The 23,943-nt window shown below is 40.1% G+C and overlaps 1 protein-coding gene across 3 annotated transcripts in view; it reads left to right on the top strand.

The window, feature by feature from the left end:
• Nucleotides 1–1,754: 1,754 nt before the first annotated feature.
• The window catches only part of fgf12a (fibroblast growth factor 12a), a 33,133-nt gene continuing 10,944 nt past the window's right edge, over nucleotides 1,755–23,943 (top strand). The window contains exons 1-4 of one of the 3 annotated variants that reach the window (XM_028019942.1): nucleotides 2,141–10,584; nucleotides 11,931–11,978; nucleotides 16,546–16,656; nucleotides 23,401–23,504. In XM_028019942.1, coding sequence (XP_027875743.1) covers nucleotides 10,389–10,584; nucleotides 11,931–11,978; nucleotides 16,546–16,656; nucleotides 23,401–23,504 — 459 coding nt within the window. In that variant the 5' untranslated portion in view covers nucleotides 2,141–10,388. Of the gene's footprint in view, nucleotides 2,042–2,140; nucleotides 10,585–11,930; nucleotides 11,979–16,545; nucleotides 16,657–23,400; nucleotides 23,505–23,943 lie in introns of those variants that run through there. The other 2 variants (XM_028019944.1, XM_028019943.1) reach the window with 2 other exon arrangements.

The following is a 23,943-nucleotide window of genomic DNA, read 5'->3' as shown; positions in this document are numbered from 1 at the left end:
AAAGCCTGCAAGTGGTGGCTTTGCAGTGGGACAGGTTTGGGATCTGAACAAAGGGTGTCAGACCAGTCCCCACATCCCCCTCCCTCCCCACTGCTGCACCCAGCTTCTCGTTATTCCTCTCTGACCTCTTATTTGCATGGCTGCTGTTGTTAAAGCTTACTGCAGATCTGACGTATTCTTTAGTGTACATTATTTATTATGAACAACTACAGCATTTTCCAAAGGTATTTTGTGTAGCAATTTCTTGTCCTTGTGCCTGGTGCAGTGTTGCCCGACAACCACCAAGAGGAAGGCAGTGTAGAAAACTTCTATAATTTGCAGCAATTTTAGAACAAACACTGCGGAAATTGAGCTCTGACACTTACCCGTGTCCAGAAACAGCGTTTTGTTTTGGGTTTGCTTTCGGTGTCCATTTCTTATGTTGGCGTCTAATTTTAGACCCTTCGTTTGCCTCTGAGCAGTAACTATTTTATGTTGCATCTCCCTCTAGTGGTAAAATTCGCTTATTGACTTCATTTTACCAATGCAACCCAGGATAGTGCTTGTCATCATGGGTCAAAATGCACATCTAGATCCTAGAACTTGAGCTTTTAGCCTTAGGTCATTACTCTTAATTACTTTTAGCACTTTCTAATAGATTTTGCAGAACACACAATGGGAGGCCATTCATAATCATTGCCATTATTATTACTTTTTGTTAAGAGTGATAATACTGGATAAGTCTGCCTTCTGACATGTAAAGAGAAAATTTATGTTTCTGTTAAACTCTTGTTTTGTCCCAACTTCCCCTTGACCTCGGCACTCTCTTTTTCTAATAAACAATTAAGCCTTTTCTAAAATACCTGGATAGTATGAATTGTTTTGGTATTTATACACAACAAACACAAAGCCTGGAAAATATTACACCCAATTACTAGTTTAGTGTTGCAGTTCTGCACATATTAATTTTGTGATTGTTTGCTAATAATATATTGGATGGACTGCATCATATCGAGCTGAGTGACCAGGTTGAGTATTGGGAACACTGTTTTGATGGAAGGAAGGAAGGAAAAAAAACTGATTAGTTTGAATAAGTGGTTAGTTGTTAATCATATTTGTAGATGGGGGGAAAGTTAATACAAAATACATGATTGGATTTTATTGTTTTGTGGCCCACAACTTATTCAGTGATGTGTGAAGATTAACTGAATCTGAAGGGCAGTAATGAGGTAAGTGAGGTAGCGCTTTCATAACGCAGCGACAGAGCCAGAAACTTTCTGCTACTATCAAACAATGAGGATGACTTTAAGGTATCTGACTGCGGCTGACGTAGCCTCTGCGTTTTGCTCCCAGTGGATTTGTGAAAAAAAAAAAAAAAAAAAAAAGAGAGAGAGAAAAAACCCTGTTGGATCACTGGTTCCAACATCTGTGCGGCTCTTCTAAACTCTTAGCTCCGCATTACCTCACTGGTGTCCGGCCTGCCACTTTACCCCTGCAGTTTAACTTTGGCGTGTGTGCTCCCTTTCCTCCCTCTCTCCCTCTCCTCCCTCCGTCCCTCCCTCCTTCACGCAGTCTCTCCCTTCTCCTCTCGCGTTCCTGCTTTTTACGTCCGCTGCTGGGAAAGACGCGGAGGCAGAGGATGTCCTTGCGTTGCCTTGCCGTGGCGGAAGAGGAGTTTGAGGACGCGAATGACCGTGGATAGACTTGTGGGAGAGTGAGCTAGCACTAGAAAGGGAAGAGAGAGAGAGAGACGGGTGGTGGTGGTTGGGGGGCGTGGGGGATCACTCAAGATGCCTCGTTTTAGCGTAATTTGTCCCGCAGACTGTGCCCTTCTGGCGTTTTGAGGGGCTGCCGCGAAGCCTACAGAGAGAGGCTGGCTGGCTGGCAACGCTATGCTGCCTGACCCTTCTGTGTTGTGATAGCGCTGTCCGATTGTTTGGATTGAGGAAAGGCTCCCACCAACCCAAATCAATGAGGATTCTGAGGCCATTCCTTCAGAAAGGAGCGCATATGCTGCAGTGTTTCTGTGGACAACGATCGAAGTCGACCACTATCACCGACGGTGAGAGACAAACATATAGCTTCAACAGCTGCCTTTGCTTTGCATGCTTTCTCTCTTGAGTGGCAGAAGGGAGTGAGGGGGGGGGGGGGGGGGGGGGGCAGAAGAAAAAAGAAAGAAAGAATGATATTAAAAAAAGGAAAGAGGATGCGAATGAGGAAAGGAGGAGGGGGATGGATAGATTTAATTAAACACTCGAGTGTTTAACATCCTCCGAGTCTGCAGCAGAGAGAGCCGTTTCTTCTCCTTGCGCTCCTCGCGTTTGTCCCGAGTTTTGTGTGCAGTCTGCAGCCCGCCGCAGACGGCTTCTGCCAGTCGGCACCAAGAGGACACAGAGAGCTCCAGATACTTCGTCCCAGCCGGGCTGTACATTTACAGTGCTCCGTCTGAAGCGAGCCAACAAAAAAAGGGGCAATGCAGGGATCAAGTTATTAAACTTCAGGGGCCCAGAAAGCGCTCCTTAGAGGGCCCCAAAACTAGCAGCCTGGTTCAGCACCGTGGATAGCGCCATAGCAGACGCACTCCAGGGCAGTGATTCAAACTTTTCACGTCAGAATTGGTTTTAAAGAGCACAAGTCACAACTGATCAACTGATCAACCAAACTTAAAAATCGGTCATTTAGTTGAAAGAAAATCTTTGAAAATCTGTTTTGTGTAACTACTATTCAGACTCTTAAAACAACAAAAACAACCCATGGACTTCACTTTGACTTAAGTCGTTCAGTTCATGTCATAATAGGTCTAACTTGGATATGACACATTCTTATTGAACCAGACTTACTTTTCAAATGCACACAATATACTGCATCGAGTAATATCAACACAAACTGTCATCCATGCAATCATGCACACGCACACACACATATCTGTACACAACCACCGCTTACCTGTTTGGCAAAAAGCCTGAGATCACTCTTATGTCCTTTAGTCATCTCAGAGGCAGCTGACTGCATTGCTACAGTTGTTCACTTGTGACATAACTGTTCCTGTTTTCAAAGGCATTAAAAAACATGGCCCAGTGTTTACACAAGGAAAACTCTGCATTGTTTCGCCTAGTGCTTCCTTTTGTCACCTCTCAATTCGTGAAATTCAGGGCAGACAATTAGAAACTCCATTAAGCACAGCTGATTCCTTCGAGGTAGTTTGGACCAAAAGCAGCGCGCACACTGGGATCTGCAGGGCTCCAACTGAAAGCCCTGGCAGTCCTTCTCCTGCATCTCAGCTCACTGTTACCTGAACCGGGTGACCTCAATCAAAACTTCAGTAGTCAGCTCAAAGGTGTTGACAGAAATGGATGCAATACTTAAATCCACGAGCTTTCCTAAAGCAGTTGTCTCGAGTTGAAGTTAAAATATTGCTGAATTTCTTAATTTTGATAACTTGTAGAGGGATGTACCAGTATAGCCACGAAGGAGTCAGATATAGCAAACTGTAGCAAAATATTTTTCTTTTCTTTTTTGAAGTTGAACTTCGGAGTTGTTCTGGTACTAGTTCAACCGCTGACCCCACTGTGTGTCATGATAATTTGGGAAATGTTTGATTATTAAGCAATTTTGAAACTGCTGAGTAAATAATTGGAACAGTAAAGTTGGGCTGTGCTTGTTTGGAAGAAGATCTCTTAACATACATTGTTCTCTGCAATGCTTTATTTACTTTCCCTGCATACCTTTTCGGTAGATAATAAGCAGAAAGAAGAGAGAAAACTTTTTTTTTATCAATGTGTTCAGTCAGGATAAAAAAACTGACCTCAAGATGGTTTTGTGAATGAGCTTTTGGAGTTGGCATAAATGTTTGCACCTGCTTTCCCTTATTGTGCGAGTCGAGCACCTGGGTTGTTTTCTGCAAACATTAACCTGAGGATCTCACTTTGCTATTTAGAAGAATTTAAATGCAGTAGCTACTATTCAGATATGTATTTATTTTTCTGTTTGTCTTATTAGCTGATCAACATAAGACTTGTTCATGTTTTGTCATGTTACAAACACAAATGCTAATGTATTTGATTGGGGGTTTATGTGATAGATCAACAAAAAATAAATGTAACAATGACTAAAACTCATTGAGATTGGATGTAGGCTGTCTATAAATCTTAACCTTCAAGTTTTGCCATTTATTCTTTATTGGGCTCAGGTCTGTGCTCCACCATTGTGTCATGCACATGAATATGCTTTGATTTAGACCACTTCATTCAAGCTCCGGCTGTATGATTAGGATTGCTGTCATTCTGCCTTTGGTCCAGCCTTTTGTAGCACTTAGCATGTTTTCTTCTCAAGTTGGCACAGTTTTTTCATCTTCCTATCAACTCTGTTCCTGCTGAAGGAAATCATCCCCACTGCATGATACAGTTGCCACCATGTTTACCATGTTGATGATGAGTTTACAATGATATGCAGTATTAATTTTGTGTGCAGGCCAAAGAATGTTCAATTGTGGTCTCATCAAACAAGACCGCAGCTAATCCGACCTGCTAATTGGACTTCTTTTTTTTTTTAAACTTTCTTTTAAAAATGCCATTTTCTTACCAGCCTTTCACAAAAGGAATATTTAGGATGTGCATAACTAATATTTTCCTCAATAAAATATTCTCCCAACTGGGCTGTGAATCTTTGCAGCTCCTCTTATCTTATCATTGGCCTCTTTGCTTGAGTTTATGTAGACAACCGTGTCTTGGTAGGCTTTTAGTTTCCTCATGCGCTTTTCATTTTTAGATGCCAGATGGAACAGCGCTCTGTTAGATGCTCAAAGCTTTAGATATAGTTTTATAACCTGACCCTGCTCTAAACGTCTGACCAGCTTTATCCCTGAAATGGCTGGTGTGTTCTTTCACAAGACCTCTATGAGATGAAATTGCATACAAGTGGACTCTTTTTACCAACTAGAGGAAGGAAGTTGTTTACTCTGGGTTTTATTTAGGGTTGTCAAAGTAAAGTGGGGTGAATGTGTGGTACAATTATAAGACGGTTTTTGCCTGTCTTTTACATTAAACCCCAATGAAAAACATTGACTTTTGTGGTGGTAACATCTCAAAAATTAAAATCAAGAAGGTCCCTGCAGAAAGAGGAAGTTTTCTGGTGGACACCACAATAGAAAAATAAATAGGACTGTTTGTGAGTGGTTTCTGACTGAATTGATTGGTAGCTGCATGGTTAGTTTCCAGGCTTTAGTGACTCCTAATGTGGTTTTAAATTGGGTAACTATGCTTAAACACAGGACAAATGCTGATTTTAATGATTTGCCTCATTGTTTATTGCACAGACAGTAGTTTAAATGTTTGATTCACCTTTACAGTGGGGTAACGCTTTAATAGCACAAACTTCTCACATTTATGTGATGATTTTTGTCGATACTAGAAGTGTGTTGAACAAGCAGTCTGAGCAGTGGGATTGCTTTCATTCTCTCACATTTCGGCTCTTCAGCCTCCTACAGACTCAGCGAGAAAGTTGAGTAGACATTACGCTATGAAATTTTGCTCCGGCTGTTGTGAGTCAACAAATCTGCGAGGTATTTCAAGGACACTCAGAAGTGAGAAACTTGAAAGTTGGACGTAGACTTTTTTTTTTCTCTCCTCTTATCATGCTGTGGTTCGTTTTTTTAACCACAAGATGGCAGCAGACAGAAACAAGTGATTCGGGTTCTAAATGACAGGACCGCAGCTGAGGCTTAGCTTTGTTTTACTTCAGTCAGTCATGTGCTGCAGTGTAGCGTCTATATGTTCACAGAGAAGATTTGGAGTGATTAAATTATTAGTTAATAACAAAACCTTAACAATTTTATATGTCACACTTATGAAACAGAAGCTTAAATGTAAAAAACAAACAAACAAACAGTGTACCAATTAAAAAAATATGTCTCCTTATGTATTAACCGTGTGCAGAACTGTTTCACTGCTGTTGTGTAAATCTCTCTAGGAAGTGAACACTAGTTGTCGGCAGTGGAATGAGGAAGCTAAGCAGATTCTTGAAAGGGTATACTTTATCTTTTTCTGACGAAGATATATGTCCACTTCTGTAGCGCTCAGGTTCTACAAGATCCCGCTCATTTCTGAGATGTTTCCTTTGTGTGTCACACCACATACTGAATATCGTGCTGTTGTGTGTTGATATATTTCTGAATACCGCAGTGGCTTAATGATTTCTACCTCTCATCATTAGGCATAATACAATGCCTAATGATGAATATTTGTTCTGAATCTTATTGAGTCAATTGCTCGTTTCTAATTAAACATTTGGACCATTTATTTTAGTCATGGAATGGAAAGAGCTTATCTTTCCATTGTCTTTGTCTGTCTTTGTCTATATCTGACTGCCTTCCTGTCACTCACACTAAACATCAGCCAAAAGACTAACCAGTGCCATATTCTTATCCCATGGCTTTTAAATATTATGTAGAGCAATCTAAAATATTTTTTCCCTGATCTTGCTGTCGGAACAGATTTGGTTTAGGTAGAGAATGTCAAGCAAAGTCACAGAGAAAGCCTTTAAATGTTTTATGCTGTTTCATCACAGGAATGCAGGAAGTTTGATGACCTCTTGCGTTTTTGTCCTGCAATTTTTGCGTCTGTTCATAAACAAACAATGGCCTCTGACAGTTTAGCTTTTAATCTATCTTGAATACAAACCTATTTTCAAGCACATGTTTGCAGGCTTCTTAACAATGTTTGCAGGCAGGAAATCATGCATTATTCCCTAAGGTTACTTTGGAAGACTTGCCAAAAATTCTGAATTGGATTTCATTCCATACTTTAACCTGAACACTCTGATGAAAATTTGTTTTGCTATAAACTTTTCCTTTGTAGCTGTGTTGGTCAGGTGGTAGTCCTGCTGGAAGTGGAAAGTTCACCTCTGTCTCATGTCTATGTAGTCCATCGAAGATTTTCACTCAGAATCGGCCTATATTTAGCTTCATCTAACTTCCAAAGCCTTGATAAATAATCCTCACTGCATCATACCACCACCACCATGTCTTGCAAAGGATAACTTTCAATGTTTCTTTTCTATAACACAAAGCATTTTGAACACAAATATTTCAATTCTGTTATAGAGAACATTTTTTCCAACTAGAGCAGGACTTCTTATTGTTTTTTTTCACTATTCCATACATGGCATTTTTTCGTAGCGCAGCACCTGAGCTTTAGACCTCTGCAACTCCTCATGAGTCACTTTTAGTCTATTGGCCTTTTTCCTGATTAAAGCTTTACTTGCCCAGCCTGCTAGTTTAAATGGAGTGCCATATCTGGTTAGGTTTGCAATTGTGCCATACTTTTTTTTTCATGTTTGGATCTTGGATTGAAGAAGTGCTCTCTAAGATGTTTGTAGATTAGAATATAGTTTTACAACCCACCCCTACACCTCACCTTTATTGCTTTCTTGGCTGATTTGATCCACAGTATTCTTCTAAAATTACAATATTAAACTGAATCAATCATAACATAATGTTCCACCATATCTGTCTCAGTAGTTGATTGAGGAATAACACTGAAAGCTGAGTTTTCTGCATTCTTACTTGTCTTCTGTGATGCTCTCCTGATCCATTCTGTCTGATATTAGGCAGCCCACCATGCGCCACTAAATTCACTCACTGACACAATTTGAAAAACGTGCATACTATTAATCCTCACAGAAGCTGTTCAGGGAGTGTGTGTCTTCCCACTCACTTTTGTATTTTTGCAAGAGTTTTCCCTTCAGAGGACATAGTGGAATATCCGGTGGGCATTTCAACGTCCCAGATGATGAGAGCAGCCCAGTCCAGGTGTTTTGTGGGTCCAGGACCATTTTGGTGCCATGAACACAATTCTTTGTGGCGTCCCCAGTAAACGGGAACGACCAATTCTCTAACTTTCATTGTATTTCTCTGTATTTGGTGGAGGACGGTTAAGGCTAAAGAGCAGATTTCAAGTGGGATTGACACAAGGACACAATTCAAGTGCAATGAATTAAATGTGACAATGGGGCGTCTAATAGAGAGCTATTATCATCACATAAACTGCTGTCAGCATAAGACATGTTGCTTTTATGTGCTTGATGAAGACACCTAAAAACAAAGGTCTGACTTTTCAAAGGAAACTGAACCTTATAATCACGACAGGTTTTGTTTTATTGAGAAGATTAACGAGGAGGAGATGACTAAAAAACAGACAATCCTCAAAGTCTGCAGAAGTTTTTCTCATCAAATAGTTATTTTAGATTAGCAGACAAACTGTTGGTTAGAGTAAATCACTCTTGAAGTAGGCATCATTTAGCAAGTCTTTGTTGCTTTTGTATTCATTTTTGGATGGTTTTCATTTGCTTAAAGCTGTATGCTGTTGTTGCAATTAATAACTGCATGTAAAATGATGCCTTGCTACGTTTTTACAACAGTAAAATTATGACCGTGATTTATTGTGGCCGGTCTCCTTCAGGGTGAGTGTACTCACAAACTGGGCAAATACTAGGAGAAAGAAGCTGCAGGCGTAACCACAGGAGAACAGAGCAGAATGCACAAGTTGACTCCGATTAATACTTAGCTGCTGCTGTAGACATTTGGATTTCTTATAGGGATATATGTACCTATGCAACACGCTAATTAAAACATCTTTTTAATTTAAAAAGAGCAAATTAAAACCATGTAGCCTTTCCTTTCCATATCACAACTTTGCACTGATGTGTTCTGATCAATCATATCAGATCCAAATAAAATACATTCATGTTTGTAAATCTAAACTTGAAAGTCTGTATGGGCTATGAATACTTTTGAAAGGAACCGTGTTATATATCTGAAAAAATGAGGAGTGGTGTGGTCTTGAGCCAAGAGGTGTTTAAATGTGCATGACAAAGTTTGTAACGTTTTGATCTTTAAATATGTCAATACGTTGGATTTATACATTTCATTTATACATGTCATTTATTATTTAATCATATCCATTCATGTGTTTTGTCTTTGCATTGTTAGCCATTCATGCCTTTTGTTTGCCCAAACCTGTTGCATGGAGTTTTATAACCAACCTAGTATGTTATGTATGTTTTCTCTTATATATATAAAAAAAAAGATCTGGGGTGAAGATGTGGGTGAAAGCCCAAAAATTGCTTTCCTAACAGTTAGATGTAATTGTGTCACTCTTAGTTAACTGATTTGCAGTTGGCATCATCAGAAATTCTATACTAACAGACTGTAAATAAAAGATAAAAAATATTCTCCATGAGGAACCCATTTTTGTCTAACACAAAAGGCACACAGCATTTAACCCTTCTCTTTTTGTTCTACTTGATCTGCTTTTTAGTTCTATATTTCCATCGAGAAATAATCAATCTAGCCCTGAACAATCCCTGTGCATTCCTAATACGAACCTCAATCACGTATGATTGCGTTAAAAGAGTTTGCGAGGGAGAGGAGAGAGAGAAAGGGGGAGAGAGAAAGGGAGAGAGAGAAAGGAAGGCAGAAAAGGGGGAGACTGTGGACCATTCAGCCCTCGTCGGCGATGTAACTCACCGACTGCGTTTGGAAGAGAAAAAAAAACCCTCCTTTTTTATTTGTGTGCTACAACAAAAATCACTTTTGTTTCAACTAATTGTTGCTCCTCAGACACAAATCGCTCCCCGCTGGCTTCATTTCCAGCGCTGCAGCATCCTTGCAGAGTAAAGCCTCTGCTGCCGATTCCTTTTTTTTTTTCCCAGACTGCGTTTAGAGGTACCATCGACGGAACAGAGAACTGGGCTCATATGGGCTCCTGTCTGAACCGGCGGCGGACGGTCTCATTGTTCAATGTGCGCGGAGGTGACGATGTGAAACAACAACCAAAGGAAGTTAGGACAACCTTGTTTCTTCTTTTCGCACGCAGAGGCGCGCATTACTTGGCTTTAGGTGGACACCCATAATTAAAGAGGCGTCAGGGACGGACCTGCTGTGCAGAGGAGGATTTGCGCTCGTTTGACGCGGCGCCGTTCACCTGGAATACCTGAGGCTCTCCAACGACAACGCAGCTGCACCGACCTCCGAACACTGTTGCATGTTTTCACGCCTCATATTTCGGCCCCCAGCGGCCCTGCCCGTAGGTTTATGGTTTATGTCCCTGGATCGGTAAGTGCTGATTTCACGCTTCCCCCCCACCCCCGGGTGCGACCGAAACTCAGAACAGTTACATGCAACTGTCTCCTCGAAGACGGTGCATGGCATGCAAGCAAACGATGCGCGGGACTCACAGGATTCTCTGATCAGGATGACATTTAGTTAAAAACTCTCGGCGGACCGAGACCCAGAAGCGACGTTCTATATTCTGTCCCGTGTGCTCGTGTACCACGCAAAGGGGAGCGCATTCAGACCCGACCTCTGCCGGCGGCGACTATAGACTCTTTCTTTGCTGATCGGGTTCGGGCAGATGGCTGCTATCGCCAGCTCCCTGATCCGGCAGAAACGCCAGGCGAGGGAATCCAACAGCGACCGCGTCTCCACTTCGAAACGTCGCCCCAGCCCCAGCAAAGACCCCCGCTCTCTCTGCGAGAGGCATTTCTTGGGGGTCTTCAGCAAAGTCCGTTTCTGTAGCGGCAAGAAAAGACCCGTTCGGCGGCGACCAGGTCAGTGGGGACAATTTATTTATTTATTTTAAAAATTATTTTTATTACAGATGTGTGTTGTGTGTGTGTGTGTAGGGAAACACCCCCCACCCTCCTACCCATCCAGACCCCCTGCGCAACCCGCCCCTCTTTGAGTAGCAGAAACATTATACTGCAGTCAGGGGCTTTAATCTGAGACGGTTGATTTTTCGTTAGAAAAATCCACCTGTTTCTTTACTGCAGGTCCTCTTGTTATCTGTGGGTCTTGTACATGAAGCACAGGAGCTGTCTGAATGTAAAGCAACCACTGCCTCCAGTGACGTTATTCCTCTAGTTATTCACTGTACTCCATTAAGAATAATTAGTTACCTTGAAATAAAATTGCTTTTAAACACAATAGATTTCAAATAAAAACTGAGGTTTTGTTGTGTCACACATGTAGACTAATAGGCTCCCACTCACTCTCTTGTACCCCACCCTCACCCCCCCATTCCAAACCCAAATACAAAGGGAAATTGAATATACAGGGGGGATGAAGCTGCTTTAAATGACCTAATTCAATATTAATGCAGATTGGGGGAACAGAGGGGAGATAAGCCGCACCGCAGTGCACCAAGGCTCTTTTGAGATTAAATGTTTTTAATGGTAAATGTTTATTGCAGACAGGGAGCTTTACTGCAGCGAAGGGAGGAATAGCCCTCTGTCTCCGAGAGCCGTATCGACGTACTCGTCGCCTCTGTTCCCCTACCAAACTTCGAGGTCCAGCCTTCTCCCTGTCTGATTCCTCTGGTTCTACCCTGCATGGTGCACAAATAACAGCCTAGTCTTGCAAGTCACCGCCACCTCCTCTTCCCATTCCCTCCTGCTCCCTAGTCCCCCCCCCACCTCCCCTTTCATCCAGATAGTTCTGTTGTGTGATGAACGACAGCCCGGTCCACTCAGAATCCCACAGACAGACTGATGAGGGATGAGGCGGACAGACATCAATTTTTAAGGCAGAATGAGAGGACAACAGATGCAGTCAACCCGTCTTCCTCAGCTTAAAGCCAGACAGACTAATACGATGTCGTCCGGGGAGCCTCAGAAAAACAATATCTGTGCCTTTAGAGCCACAAATTTCCTAAATCTTAGTAACTTCATAGAGAGTAAATTAGTCAAGCTTCTCAGTATCATTTTGTCGGTAGGTAATTCCTCAGATCTGATTAGGGAGGCAGGAAAGGCAAAGATGCTGTGTGTCTTATGTTTGATTATCCTTACATTTGCACTGATGCATTGCCATAAATAGCAGATACACTGGAGAACTGATGAATTCTGCCTGTTTAAAAGACTGTTGTTTTTCCTCTTATTCCCCCTCCCCCCTTCGTAAGATGCACCCTTGAAACCTCCACAGGTGTCCCATAAGGGCTGCAGGCTAGGTCAGTAGCTCAGCCTCCATCCGTGTTTGCTGTGTTTTCCTCGTCTCCACTCCATCTCGCGCCCATGTCGACAACCTCCTCGGCCAGGGAGGGGTGGTGGGTGGTTAGGGATTGGGTGTTTGTGAGAGGAAACAAATGGGGAATGGAAGGGCTGGGGGCCTCAACACCTGTCTGACAGCCGACGACCCACTCCCTCGCTGATTTTCGCCTTCTTTATCTTCTTCTTTTTCTTCATTTTCCCCTCTGTGTGGCTATTTTCTTAAAAAAAATTAAGCTTAATTTTGTACATTTTTCCCCCACACCTGTACCAAGCTCAAGCTATCCTCCAGCAGGTTGTCTGTTGCTCTTTCTCTTTCTGCCTCTTTTCATTTCCAGTCTCATTTTCTCCGCCAATCAGTGTTGACTCCGTTTTTATTCTCGTCCCTCGTTGTGTGTCTGTAAATTTGTGTTGCTTACAACTGTGTAAGTGGAGTACAGGTTGATATTGTGTGTATATTGGTGTACATTACTATGATTTGTTTCTTTCTTGTGGAATACGATGTCAGAGCAGGTGATCATTCACCATCCCATGGTCATGATGCCATTTGTCAGTGTACCTGAATGTTTTTGTCTTTCTGTATTGATATGAAGTACAGTAGATCTATTGTCGTTCTAATGGTCCCTACACTCATACAATGATCTCAAATTTTTGTTGTCATTGAAAGTCATTTTTCATGCACAAACGCAAGCTTCAGGAATCTGTTTACACCTTCACACACACCAATACACATGTGTACATTACACTCGCTCTCTGCTAAATGACTGGAACTGATGAGCCGTCAGCCATTGCTCTGGGCTGCACTGTTGCCGTAATTTATGGAAGCGTAGTTATCGCACGTGATTTACTGATGTGTACACTCCCATGTGCTTTCACACACGCATAAACACACACACCCTCATTCTCCTCAACCTGCCCGTGATGGATGATGAAGGGCCTGTCCTAGGAATTGATGGCACTAACCCAGGGGTAGGTGAGTTGGGAATTGATGGTCAGGGATGATGTACAGTTGAGCAGACGTGAACTCACTCTCGCTCTGGGTCACTACTTGGCTAACTCTTTCGGCTTGCTCCCCCTTTCCATTTGCTTGTGCCTCTTTTTTTACAATGTGAATAAATCTCACACACTTGTAATTATTGGAGCAATCAGCTTTGGAGCAGATCCTATCTGTTATTGCTGTTGAATTAGGATTGGGCTAAAACCATCTTTCTTTCTCAAGAAAGCAAGTCTCTGAATGTTTCTTTTTGCTAAATCATTTAGGATGCTTGGTGTCTGACCAGATTGAAATTAATTGCATGTCCTCCAACTCTTGTGACCTTGGAGGACAGTCTGGGTAATTCGTACTATATTCTTCATTTTCTATCTAGAGCAAATACACACATACTGCAAACATTGAGGGACTTTGTGACATTGCGTCAGATGCATGTGAACGTAAAGTATGATTCCTCGTCACACTTTTCAGCAACCCTTAAATAAATATAACTCTACACAGTGATGCACCGGTAACTGAAGTCTGGTGATTTTTAGCTCAGTCACCTCTAACCAGTAATAGACCAGTCAGAAATAAAAAAATAAAAAGATTTTGATTAAAGCAGTCCTTGGCCCAATCCTAACGTCACTTTTTCAGGTACATCAAAAAACGTTTTAATATTCAATAAGATAAAGTAATTTTTTTTGATCACTCATTTTAGAAAATTAAGCATATATATTACATACATTTATTACACACGGACTAAAACATTTCAAGCATTTATACCATGTATTTGGATGATAATGGCTTACAGACAATGAAATATGCCAAAATTAAAATATTGTGAAAATTTAAGTATTGGGAATTTATAGTGTCATACCCTACTCACATAATTAACTCAAAAAGCAAAGGTTGAGTCTCTAAATAACATGTCAAACTCAAGGCATGGCCCACCATGACTTTTGGTGGGACCTTTGGCCCACTAAACTCTAGTGGGAAATATATATGTACTGTATAACTTGCAAGATAACAGTTGTATGCTTAAATGTTGTTTTAGCACTCAAATCAAAACAGTTTTTGTGTGGATACTGCAAAAAAAAAATTACATCAATGTGAGAAGATGTTCAATATTATTCATCATTAAAAATACTTAATTAATCAGAATCCATGTTGCTTGAAGTCCAGTGAGGTTTCCAGTCAGTGATGATTTGAGGTGCCATGTCACCAACATTTTTGAAGTCCGCAGCAAACACAGCCATCTCTCAGGAAATTTTAGAGCACTGCATGCTTGCTTTATGGAAATGTTTCATGGAGACACTGATTTCATTTTCCAGCAGGAATATGTTTGGTTCAGTGACAATACTGCTGCTGTGCTTTACTTGCCTGCAAAGTCACCCTTGCCTGAACCTTGCAAAGTATCTATGGGTATTGTCAAGATTGAGAGACACTAACCCAGTTATTTTTCAACAATATGTCTGCTAATGAAGCAACCTGGGCTTCTATTACCCCTCAGCAGAACCACAGACAGATCACATCCGTTCGATACAGGTGCAATAACTGATGCAAAAGGAGGACAAAACCAAATGTGGGTAATGTCTGAACGTTAGCTCATTTTTTTAAAAACTGACATTTCAATTTAAAATATCAAAAAGAAAAATTCACTGGTTGGTAGAGCAGCAGAGTTCAGTGTCTATGTTGTGCTCATAAAAAATGTTGCCCAATCTTCCCTGCCAGTGAAAACCATTTTGTGGAAGAGCAGTTTGATGGTGGTCCTTACTAATCACAAACATATGATGCTAAAGACAGTTGAAAGCGCTAATAATGTTCATGAAAATTAATAATGTCCATTAGCAAAGTATATAATCACTGTCCATTTTTTAAGGATATTGTTATTTCAAACCAAGTCAAAAAATCTCCAGACAATTAGTTTTAAAAAACAACAACAAAACCTACACAGTTTTCCACCACTGCCCTGTGAGGAGCTAAAATCTCTGCTTTATAACAATGGTTGTGTTTTACTTTTACACAAAAATCAAAAGCTTTTCTAACAAGGGACAGACTACAGGCTTGGAATCTCTGGGATAAACATCGTTTTCTACACCTGTACTGTATAGTTTCTTTTCTGGCATTGCTAGGGGCCTTGACACTTTTGTTGCCCTGAGCTAATTTTCGTTTCCACCTGCTCACTTCAAGAGTGTAAAGAACTCTGAGTAGCAATCTGACAACTTGCCAGAAGTCCTACATCTCAAAGATAGAGGTCGTTTTGGGGTTATTGCAATGTTAAAAAAGATGCTGCAACAGCTTTTATAACATCAAGAAATACCAGTGTGTCCATTCACTTCAAACGATCTACCTATAAAATTAGAGGATTAAGTTTAGATATCAGTGACATTCACTCCGTAACCACAGTTACTCAAGATTTAATTTTGAAAACACCTCCAAGTGGTCTAAAATATCCATTTTCCTGCATTAGCTGCAATAAATTACAAAAAAATAAGTGCATTTTCATTGATTTTCTCCTACTGTTAAAGTGTACCAGTTGTGCAACCATTTATATTTTCATAAAGTGATGCGGCAGATGACATAAACCTTTCAACAGCTGGTAAGACTGAAATGTATGTGCTGAAATGTTTAGTGCTATTAGTTATTTTTCAATTGTGAAAGCTGTGGAGGTTGGATTGTGAGGTTAAGTAATTTATTCAGTCAAGGTGAGATTGATTCTGGAGTGATTGCCTGTCTTTCTCTGTCTTTTTACAAAACTGAATAGGATTTTTATAAGATATATTCACAGAAAAAAATGCATTTGTTTTCATAGGTTAAACAATAAAATACTTCAACTCCTGGTGCAGAAAAGCCTTGAAATAATGAAATGCCTTTTTTATATAATTCCACACTGAAAGAAAGTAAAACCTAACCTTTAACTTAGGCACATTTATTTAATGTGGGAAATAAAATGAAATCAACACAACTCAATAATATTTGTACTTTATGCTTTAAATAAAAAATGGAAATAGTTACCCAGAGTGACATTTAAACATTTTAATCCATAATATACAAGGCTGTCCAAATCTGCAGGTTTTTTTAGTGGCCATGCTCATTGAGCGTTGTGGTCAGGATGTCTAAGCACATCTTGCTGTTTGAGCGCGACATCTTGGGATCAGCAAGTCTCATAAACAACATATTTTAAGGCTACATCTTCACCAGGGATCCTAGTAATAGTGCGTGTGCTGTCTAGAGATAATAAAAAAAACTGTTAATAAATTAAATGTGATTTAATTACTATTATCTGAACACTCCGTCTTCCACAGCTTGTGCACTCCGTTGTAGATAATGATACTGTTATTTCCCTCTGTGATTTGTTTGTGGTGATTTTGGCATTTCAAATAGCTCAGAATTATCATTTGTGTGTGAAAGTGCTGTAAGTAATATGTTTTCCATTATCATGCGACTCTTGTTCTGACATGTTCTTGTTGGGGATGCTGCCGTGGCTCTGCCTCTGGCGGTTGTGTATGCGTGCGGTGTGTGTTGCCCGTGTGCGTGCGTGAATTTGTGCATTTCAGAGCCACAGCTGAAAGGCATCGTGACGCGACTGTTCAGCCAGCAGGGCTTCTACCTGCAGATGCAGCCGGATGGGACCATCGACGGCAGCAAGGACGAGAACAGCGACAACAGTGAGTGGAGCATTACAGAGGCTGCTGCTTCCAAATGTTTTACCGGTTCGTGAGTCAGCTGGTTATATAACATTTTGCCACATTATATACACTTAACCATCACTCTTATGCAACTGGTACATGGAAGGCAGCTTAACGTGCTCCAAAATTAGTTTAGGGCCTTCCTAAAATGAATTTTCTCCTCTGAAATTGACAGTTTTGAAGGGAATTGTTCAGTCATCTTCACAGCGCAGCATGCCCTCATTCCTGCATCTGGTTATGCAATCACAGGGAAAGAAAATGTGTCAAATGGTTATTCAATGGTTTAAGAGCTCTCACTTTCTCTTGACAACGTTATGCTTTCCACAGCGTGAAAGTATTGAGATTTTTCAAAATTCTCATTCAGATGAATCCCAATATTTCTTCTGATTTTGCATTAACATTCTTCTGCGTTAGTATCACATTCTGTTGTTGCTTAAGAAAATAATTTAAGATGGTCAAATGAGAATTTGGAAACCATTTTCCTTTTCCCTTGAATTTCTATCCAAGTCTTGCAAAAGCATTTCCATAATGATCCATGTAAGAAAATGAGCAATAAATAAATTAACAGAGAAAGAAAAAATCATCTACGCTTCTACCTCAAACTGCTGGTTGCTTCTTTGAAAAGACGTTCCCATGTAGCATCAGGGAATATGTTTATCAGGGAATATGTTTATTCCCTGATGCTACAAGGATGCTACAGAACGGTCATCAGAGCAATAATGATGACACTACCACTCTGGACGGAAGCCAGTCAGGAAACTAATCATGACCTTTCTTCTCTAAAACATCCTGCCAATCTTGAAAGAAGCTGGAGCCAGAGCTGTGGGATAGCAGCAGTCATGTAGTGGAAAAAAAACAACCTTTTCCCGCCAAATGTCACTTTATATTTTACAATGAGGATGCTGGTTGAGTTAAAGCTATTTACAACAAATGAAATTCTTCAGGACAAAGTAGATTACAGCATAAGAAGGGAGGAAAATTGACATATTGCATTTTGTCTGTGCAAGTGAAGCACTTTTTTATTGGTATTTTAGGTATTGTGTTCTGGAGTGCAGGATTTTATTGTATTTTTTAGGGTTTCCCCACCTCGTGGTGATCCTTTAGTTAAGCAGTCCCACTGGCCCTCTGGCTGGAGGAATGCGGTGAATAATTCAGCCATAGCAAACTAAAAATACCACCTCCATTTGTGCCCAATGAATAATTCTCCATTTGAGATGCCTCTAGCTTGTACACAGTCCGAAGGAAGACACGGAAGGAGCAGCAGAGAGTCATAGGTTGTGCAAGAGAAATCCAAAGCACAACCGAAAAATACTGAAAATGGAGCATGGATATTTAATATGCAGCTCTTTGCAGTGCAACATTGATTGCCTGGGTGGATTATTAGAATAATAGATTACCCCTACCCTTGAACCACATCACCTTCTGACCTGCCGCATCCTCAGCACTGGCAGATGGAATACGGTAATTTATTTCCAGGCAGCACGTGCTGTCCGCATGCTTTGCACAACATGAGCTCAGACTGAACCCAATTTACGTTTTGATTATTTCCTGTATTCCTGCAACGGATGGTTGTGCTGAGAATAGCACAAAACCATTTGTTGTGACAAATAAACCCCCAACCAATTTCACTCACTTACATTATGAGTGCGACTGGTGGTGCATGGAGGATAGTTTTTTTTTTTTTTTTTTTTTTTCCAAATGTACATGTCACATAGACATGTACATTTAAATTGATACCATTTTCAATGCAGTTTTGCATTCTAAAGCTGATGATACCCAATTATACATAACCTATTTTTTATGCATTTGTTTTTTTAGCCACCAGAATGATGTTAAACTGTTAGCCATTACACCAATTTGCCCCATAAAAAGTATTTGTAAACTAGAGAGCCTTAAAAATGTACTCATACCTCTTGGAAGTTTTTTTGTATTAAAGTCACAAACTATGTGTTTTTAATGGGTTTTTATTGGGCTTTTATATGATGGAGCCACACGAAGTTACCCATAGATGTATAGTGGAAAATAATTGGTACCATATTCATGTTTACTCTGATACCCCTCAATCAAATCCATTGCAAGTGAAGATTAAGTAATGGAGCAGTTAAAGTAGTGTTAGTTTAAAGGGGCGATATTATGTACTTTACATGCACATAGTGCCATTTTATTGCACAATCAAGTAACTGTTTCCTTCTGTTGTTATAAAAATGGTGTATATATATGTAGCTTAAAACAAATATGACTACACAATTTGACACTTTGAAATTGGGCCTCTGTCTCTTTTAGGAGCTCCTACTCTTATGGACACTCCGCCTTCGGCACGTTATCAACAATTCTCTATCCTTAAGCTTTTAGCAATGTTCTTAGGAAGGTTGTACTGAGAAATAGTTTGTATGAAAAGCTCTGCAGTTCCACCAGGTGTTTGCTCATTGCTGCTGCTGCTAGCATGGTGGCTGCTCTGTGAGGCAGAAGCTCAGCACAAACATGATGAAAAGTGACTCATTTCATAGTGTTTTGCTTTGTTTTGAACTCTGGAATAAGGAAAGTAAATTTACATGCTTTAGTGGAAGTCTGACTAACATGCAAACTGTACACCAAAATGACTGAAATGAAACATGATTAATTAAATGAACTGCCCTGTTTAAATTTGAACAGTGATTAATCAGTTGATCAGACTCAGTAATTAACTGCACACTCTGAGACTCTAGAAAGATACTGTTGGTAATGAGATAACTGCAGTCTTAGTCTTTAACTCTCATGTAGCACTGATGGCCATAAACTTTTTCTTAAGATAACACACCCAGGAGTCTTTTAACATCAAATCTCAGTTCAGCTGTAAATCAAAACCCTAAATAATGTGTTGTATAACCTTAAGTTATTTCCCTACTGTTACTCCTTGACCAATAATTTAACCTTGGCCGGTATTGATGCCAAGAAAGCCCTACGCATTGGAAACTTTGTGAATTATTAACACTGTAACCACAACTAAATTCATACATCACAGTTTCATAAGTGCATCAATTGCATACATAATAACAAAAACCATCATAATTTAAAAATTATGAGAATCACCATACGTCCAGGCTAATTTCACCATTTCTTCTGCTTACATACGTCTTATACAGTATATTCTTATATATTCTTCTGCTTATATATACGTCCAAGTTTGGTTAATATCTCAAAGTTTCGAGGCGTCACCAAGGTTACTTGTAAACCGAACAGAAGATTTCATCCCCTGTTAGCTGAAAATCAGGCTCCCTACTGGAAATTTAGCTCAGCACCTATTAGTGTCTTGGACTGGTCTCCGACAGTTCTCTTTGGGGAAACTGATGTTGAAATTAATGGTTGGGATATTAATGAGAACTTGGGCTTTTGTGCAGATTAAAATTGATAAAAGCTTTTTACGTAGAATAGGTATTTATATTGTGTTAAATTTACATTGTTATATTGACCCTTACATTTCCCTGTGTAGTTTAATAAAATAACCAATTTTGTTATATTGATCACAATCCAAAATGTTTTCGTCGGTCAAATTAAATAGAATATAATAATCACAGGTGCAACAGGACTACTACAATATAAACAATTTAGCAGCTACATCTGGATTTGGAGTTTATTTTTGGGTGTGAGCAAATGATTTTCATGTTTCTCATTTGGACGGATGTCCTTTTAAACCTTTCATGAGTGATTCCTGCTATGCTGGCAGTCTTCACATTGAATAAAATTTCCTCAGTCCAACTGCAGGATTTACTTCAAGAAGATTACCGTTCTGCGGGAAGATTTGCCGTTTTCAAGGATTTTTACTTTACTGATGCTTTTCAACCTGCTTTATCTCCTGTTTTTTTTAATAAAAGAATATTCCGAGAAATCTCTTAAATGCTCCCCGTGCCATTCAGACCTCTCTCTTTTGTCTGAGGGGGTATTAAAGAAGAAGAATCACCTTCAGGATAGTCATCAGATACTTTTTACAGGAGTCAGTGCTGCTGTAATAATGAAATCAATCAGTGGCTGAAAATAGAAAAGCCGGACGTTTAAACAATAGCCGACTGCCGACTCCTGTCAATTCAATAAATGTTTTTAGATGACAAATTAGTGCAAGAACAACGGACCAGAACTAAAGTACAATAGTTCTGCAGCATGCTATATTTTATGTGTTTTCAAGCCAGGATAAGTTGTGAATGGCACCTTTTACGGGCTCTGTCAGTTGTGAGAAGAACTAATGGTTACGGAAATTACAAGGAGAGGAAATAAGAAAAATCTTGAGCCCGACAAAGTGAATTGAAAGTTGAACTCCACTCATTTATAGGCTTTTATGAATGGCCGATCTGCAGTGGCCCCAGGGCAGGTTTAAACCATTGGCAGGCAAAAGCAGCATGTCGATATTTATTGAGTGAAATTGAATCAGCTCAGAGGACTGACCTGTGTTGGCACGTCTCTGCTTTTCCCTGCCAGTTTTAACTGATAGTCCCCATCGGCACTTGCAGAGCAATCATTTCAGCTATGCATGGAGTTCCCTGTAGGTAAAGAGTGCCTCACACCTTCACCAGGCCAATGTCTGTCAAAGTCATGGCTCAGTCAGGAGAACAAACAGAGGCAAAGAATGACAATCATCGTCCTGCTCCTATAGACTACCTATATTTTTACTATGTGCTAAGTAGAAACAGAGTGACGCTCCTCAGTCAGAATAACCTAATAGAAACCCAACCTATACAGTGATAAAAGAAAAATTAATGAGTTTAAACAGATGCTGACAAAGTTGGTGAAACATGTTGTAAAGTTGCGTAAAAATGGTTAAAATAAAGTAGTCCATCATTGCAGGGGCATTATCTCACACACCGAGAAATACAAGAAAACTAAACCTTTAATTTGTGAGCAAATTTATTGTATAACCAGACAGCAATTGGTCTTCCTTTGTTGAGTCACTGCTATAAATCTCAATATCTGTCTCTAGGCCTGTCGCGATAAACGATAAATCGATTAATCGTACGATAAATTAAAACTATCGATGTCATTTCAATTATCGGCATTATCGTCTCTTCCGGCCTTTTTCTCTTTCTGTTGATGACACCGAATGAAAAAAAACTCAACTCCGGTGCTCTCCACTGACCCCCCCCTTCCTAATTTCCTTAGTGTAAAGCCCAGCGCAGACTACAGGATCTTAGAGCTGTCGCTGATTGTTGCCCGTTTTCAAAACCTGACAGACCACACATTAGCCGACAGAAATCCTAGGTATAACGGTTCGATCGGGTTCGTTCCTGCCGTGTGGTGTCCAACAATGGGCACAAAATAATGGCTACAAGTCCAGTTAACTAATTTTAAAACCAGGCATTAATCAATGCTTTACTACAATCTACCTGCAATGCATGTGGCTAGTGTCAGCGTAAAGTCCTGACTGAATGAAAATCATTATAACCTATTTACATCACGTTAACGAAGAACAGCTGAAAAGTTACCGGGTTTATCAACTGCGGTAGCAATTTCGCTCCAACTCCTCCTCTTGTCATTTCTATATTCTTTGCATGTTGAATAAACATTAATGTTGTTTCCACATATCATCTCCAATGTCCGCTGGACTTCGGGTTGCGCCGTGTCAGCTGTTTGGGATTCCCCTCCTTAATTTCCCCTCAGAAAACACGGAGGAGAATCCTCGCTTTCTGATTGGCTACCTGTCACATTCAACAGGCTGCGTTAAGATCCCAGTCGGGGAAAACCTCTGATTTGGATCAGAGCGGCAACGATGATCTACCGTAACACACCACACAATCTTAGAAAGATCAACGTTTTAAGATTGTCATAAGGGGAAAAATAGGAGCAAAAAATCATGTAGTGTGAATTATTGCATCAGGTAGTCGATGTGCCCATCTTCTCTATTTAAATCTAATTATTACTGAAGGGCAACATAATATACAGACTTCATAATCTGCACTCTTTTGGTTGAATGCAGTGTTTATTTCCACTTTGGCTTTATGTTGTTTAGTTTTTATCAAGTACATTTTTTGTTAATGGAGACTGAGAATCCATTTTGTTTTTGGTTGTTTTGTTTATCAGTTCCAGTGTTAAATATTCTTTTGAAAATAAAGTGTATCTATCTTTGGCAGGAAATCACATGCATTATTACGTCATTTCCATTAAATCAGTGTAAAAAGGTCTTCAGACAATATTATCGTTTATCGCAATAATTTTTTGAGACAATTAATCGCTCAGCAAAATTTGCTATCGTGACAGGCCTATCTGTCTCAACTGACACAATCAGTTAAGACGCAGTTCCAGTGAAGGCTCATTTATACCCAATGCTTAATATGCAGATGCATATGGACAGAATTTTCATATGAAAATAATTTACTTTACACATTGTTCCACCTCATGTATGAGATGGCTACTGCTCTTAAAATCCAAACCTCTCTCTAGTGTTTAAATGAGCCAGCCAGATATAATGCGATGGAGATGCAGTAGTGCGGTATATGTCCTTCTATTCATTGCTGTCACCATATACCTTCAGATTTCTGATTTACCACCAACACTTCACCGCAAAGTGTAATGGTGTTCCTATTATCTGTGTCCGGTTCCCTCCACTGCTGACGGATTGCCAAAAAACACAGATCAAGGCTTGTACAGTCAAGAGTTAAGTTCAAACTCAATTGTTCTGTTATATCCTTTTGTATTTGATGTGTCTCCTTTGTCTCTGCCTCTTTGTGCCTCCCTGCTTCAATCTGCTCCGCTCTGCAGCCCTGTTTAATCTTATTCCCGTGGGTCTGAGAGTGGTGGCCATCCAAGGGGTGAAGAGCGGCTTTTACATCGCCATGAATGGCGAGGGCATGCTCTACAGCTCGGTAAGCCCCAGTTGGGTTGTTGGATTGTGCAAATTTCTCTGTCTCTGTCACACGTAATTATTCACTTACACATGTTTTCTGGTCGTTGTCTGTTTTAATATTCCATTACTGTAAATACTGAGCTTATTCAAAGCCTTTTATCTCTGCTTAGTTCAGTGGCTCCTTTCAGATGTGGTTTTGTGTTACTCTGCAACACCTACTCCCCCACTGTCTTTGAAGAAGTACAGCAAATGTTTTGCATTAATTTACTGCTGCGTTTTGTGCTTCTTTTCTATACGGGATTCTCTTCTCTTGTACTGGCTGCTAAACTGGCAGCTACAAACACAAACTTTATTGAATTGCTCAACTTTCATTTCTATTCAAAATTCCTCTGACACTGCACAATCATTATTAAACACGGCGTTGTCCATATTTATTGATGCCCCCTGGAAATTATGTG

Source organism: Xiphophorus couchianus, chromosome 6 (assembly GCF_001444195.1).
Source record: "Xiphophorus couchianus chromosome 6, X_couchianus-1.0, whole genome shotgun sequence".
NCBI classification, from domain to species: domain Eukaryota; kingdom Metazoa; phylum Chordata; class Actinopteri; order Cyprinodontiformes; family Poeciliidae; genus Xiphophorus; species Xiphophorus couchianus.
The sequence above is the reverse complement of the archived record's forward strand: the minus strand, read 5'-3'. Positions and strand labels throughout refer to the sequence as shown.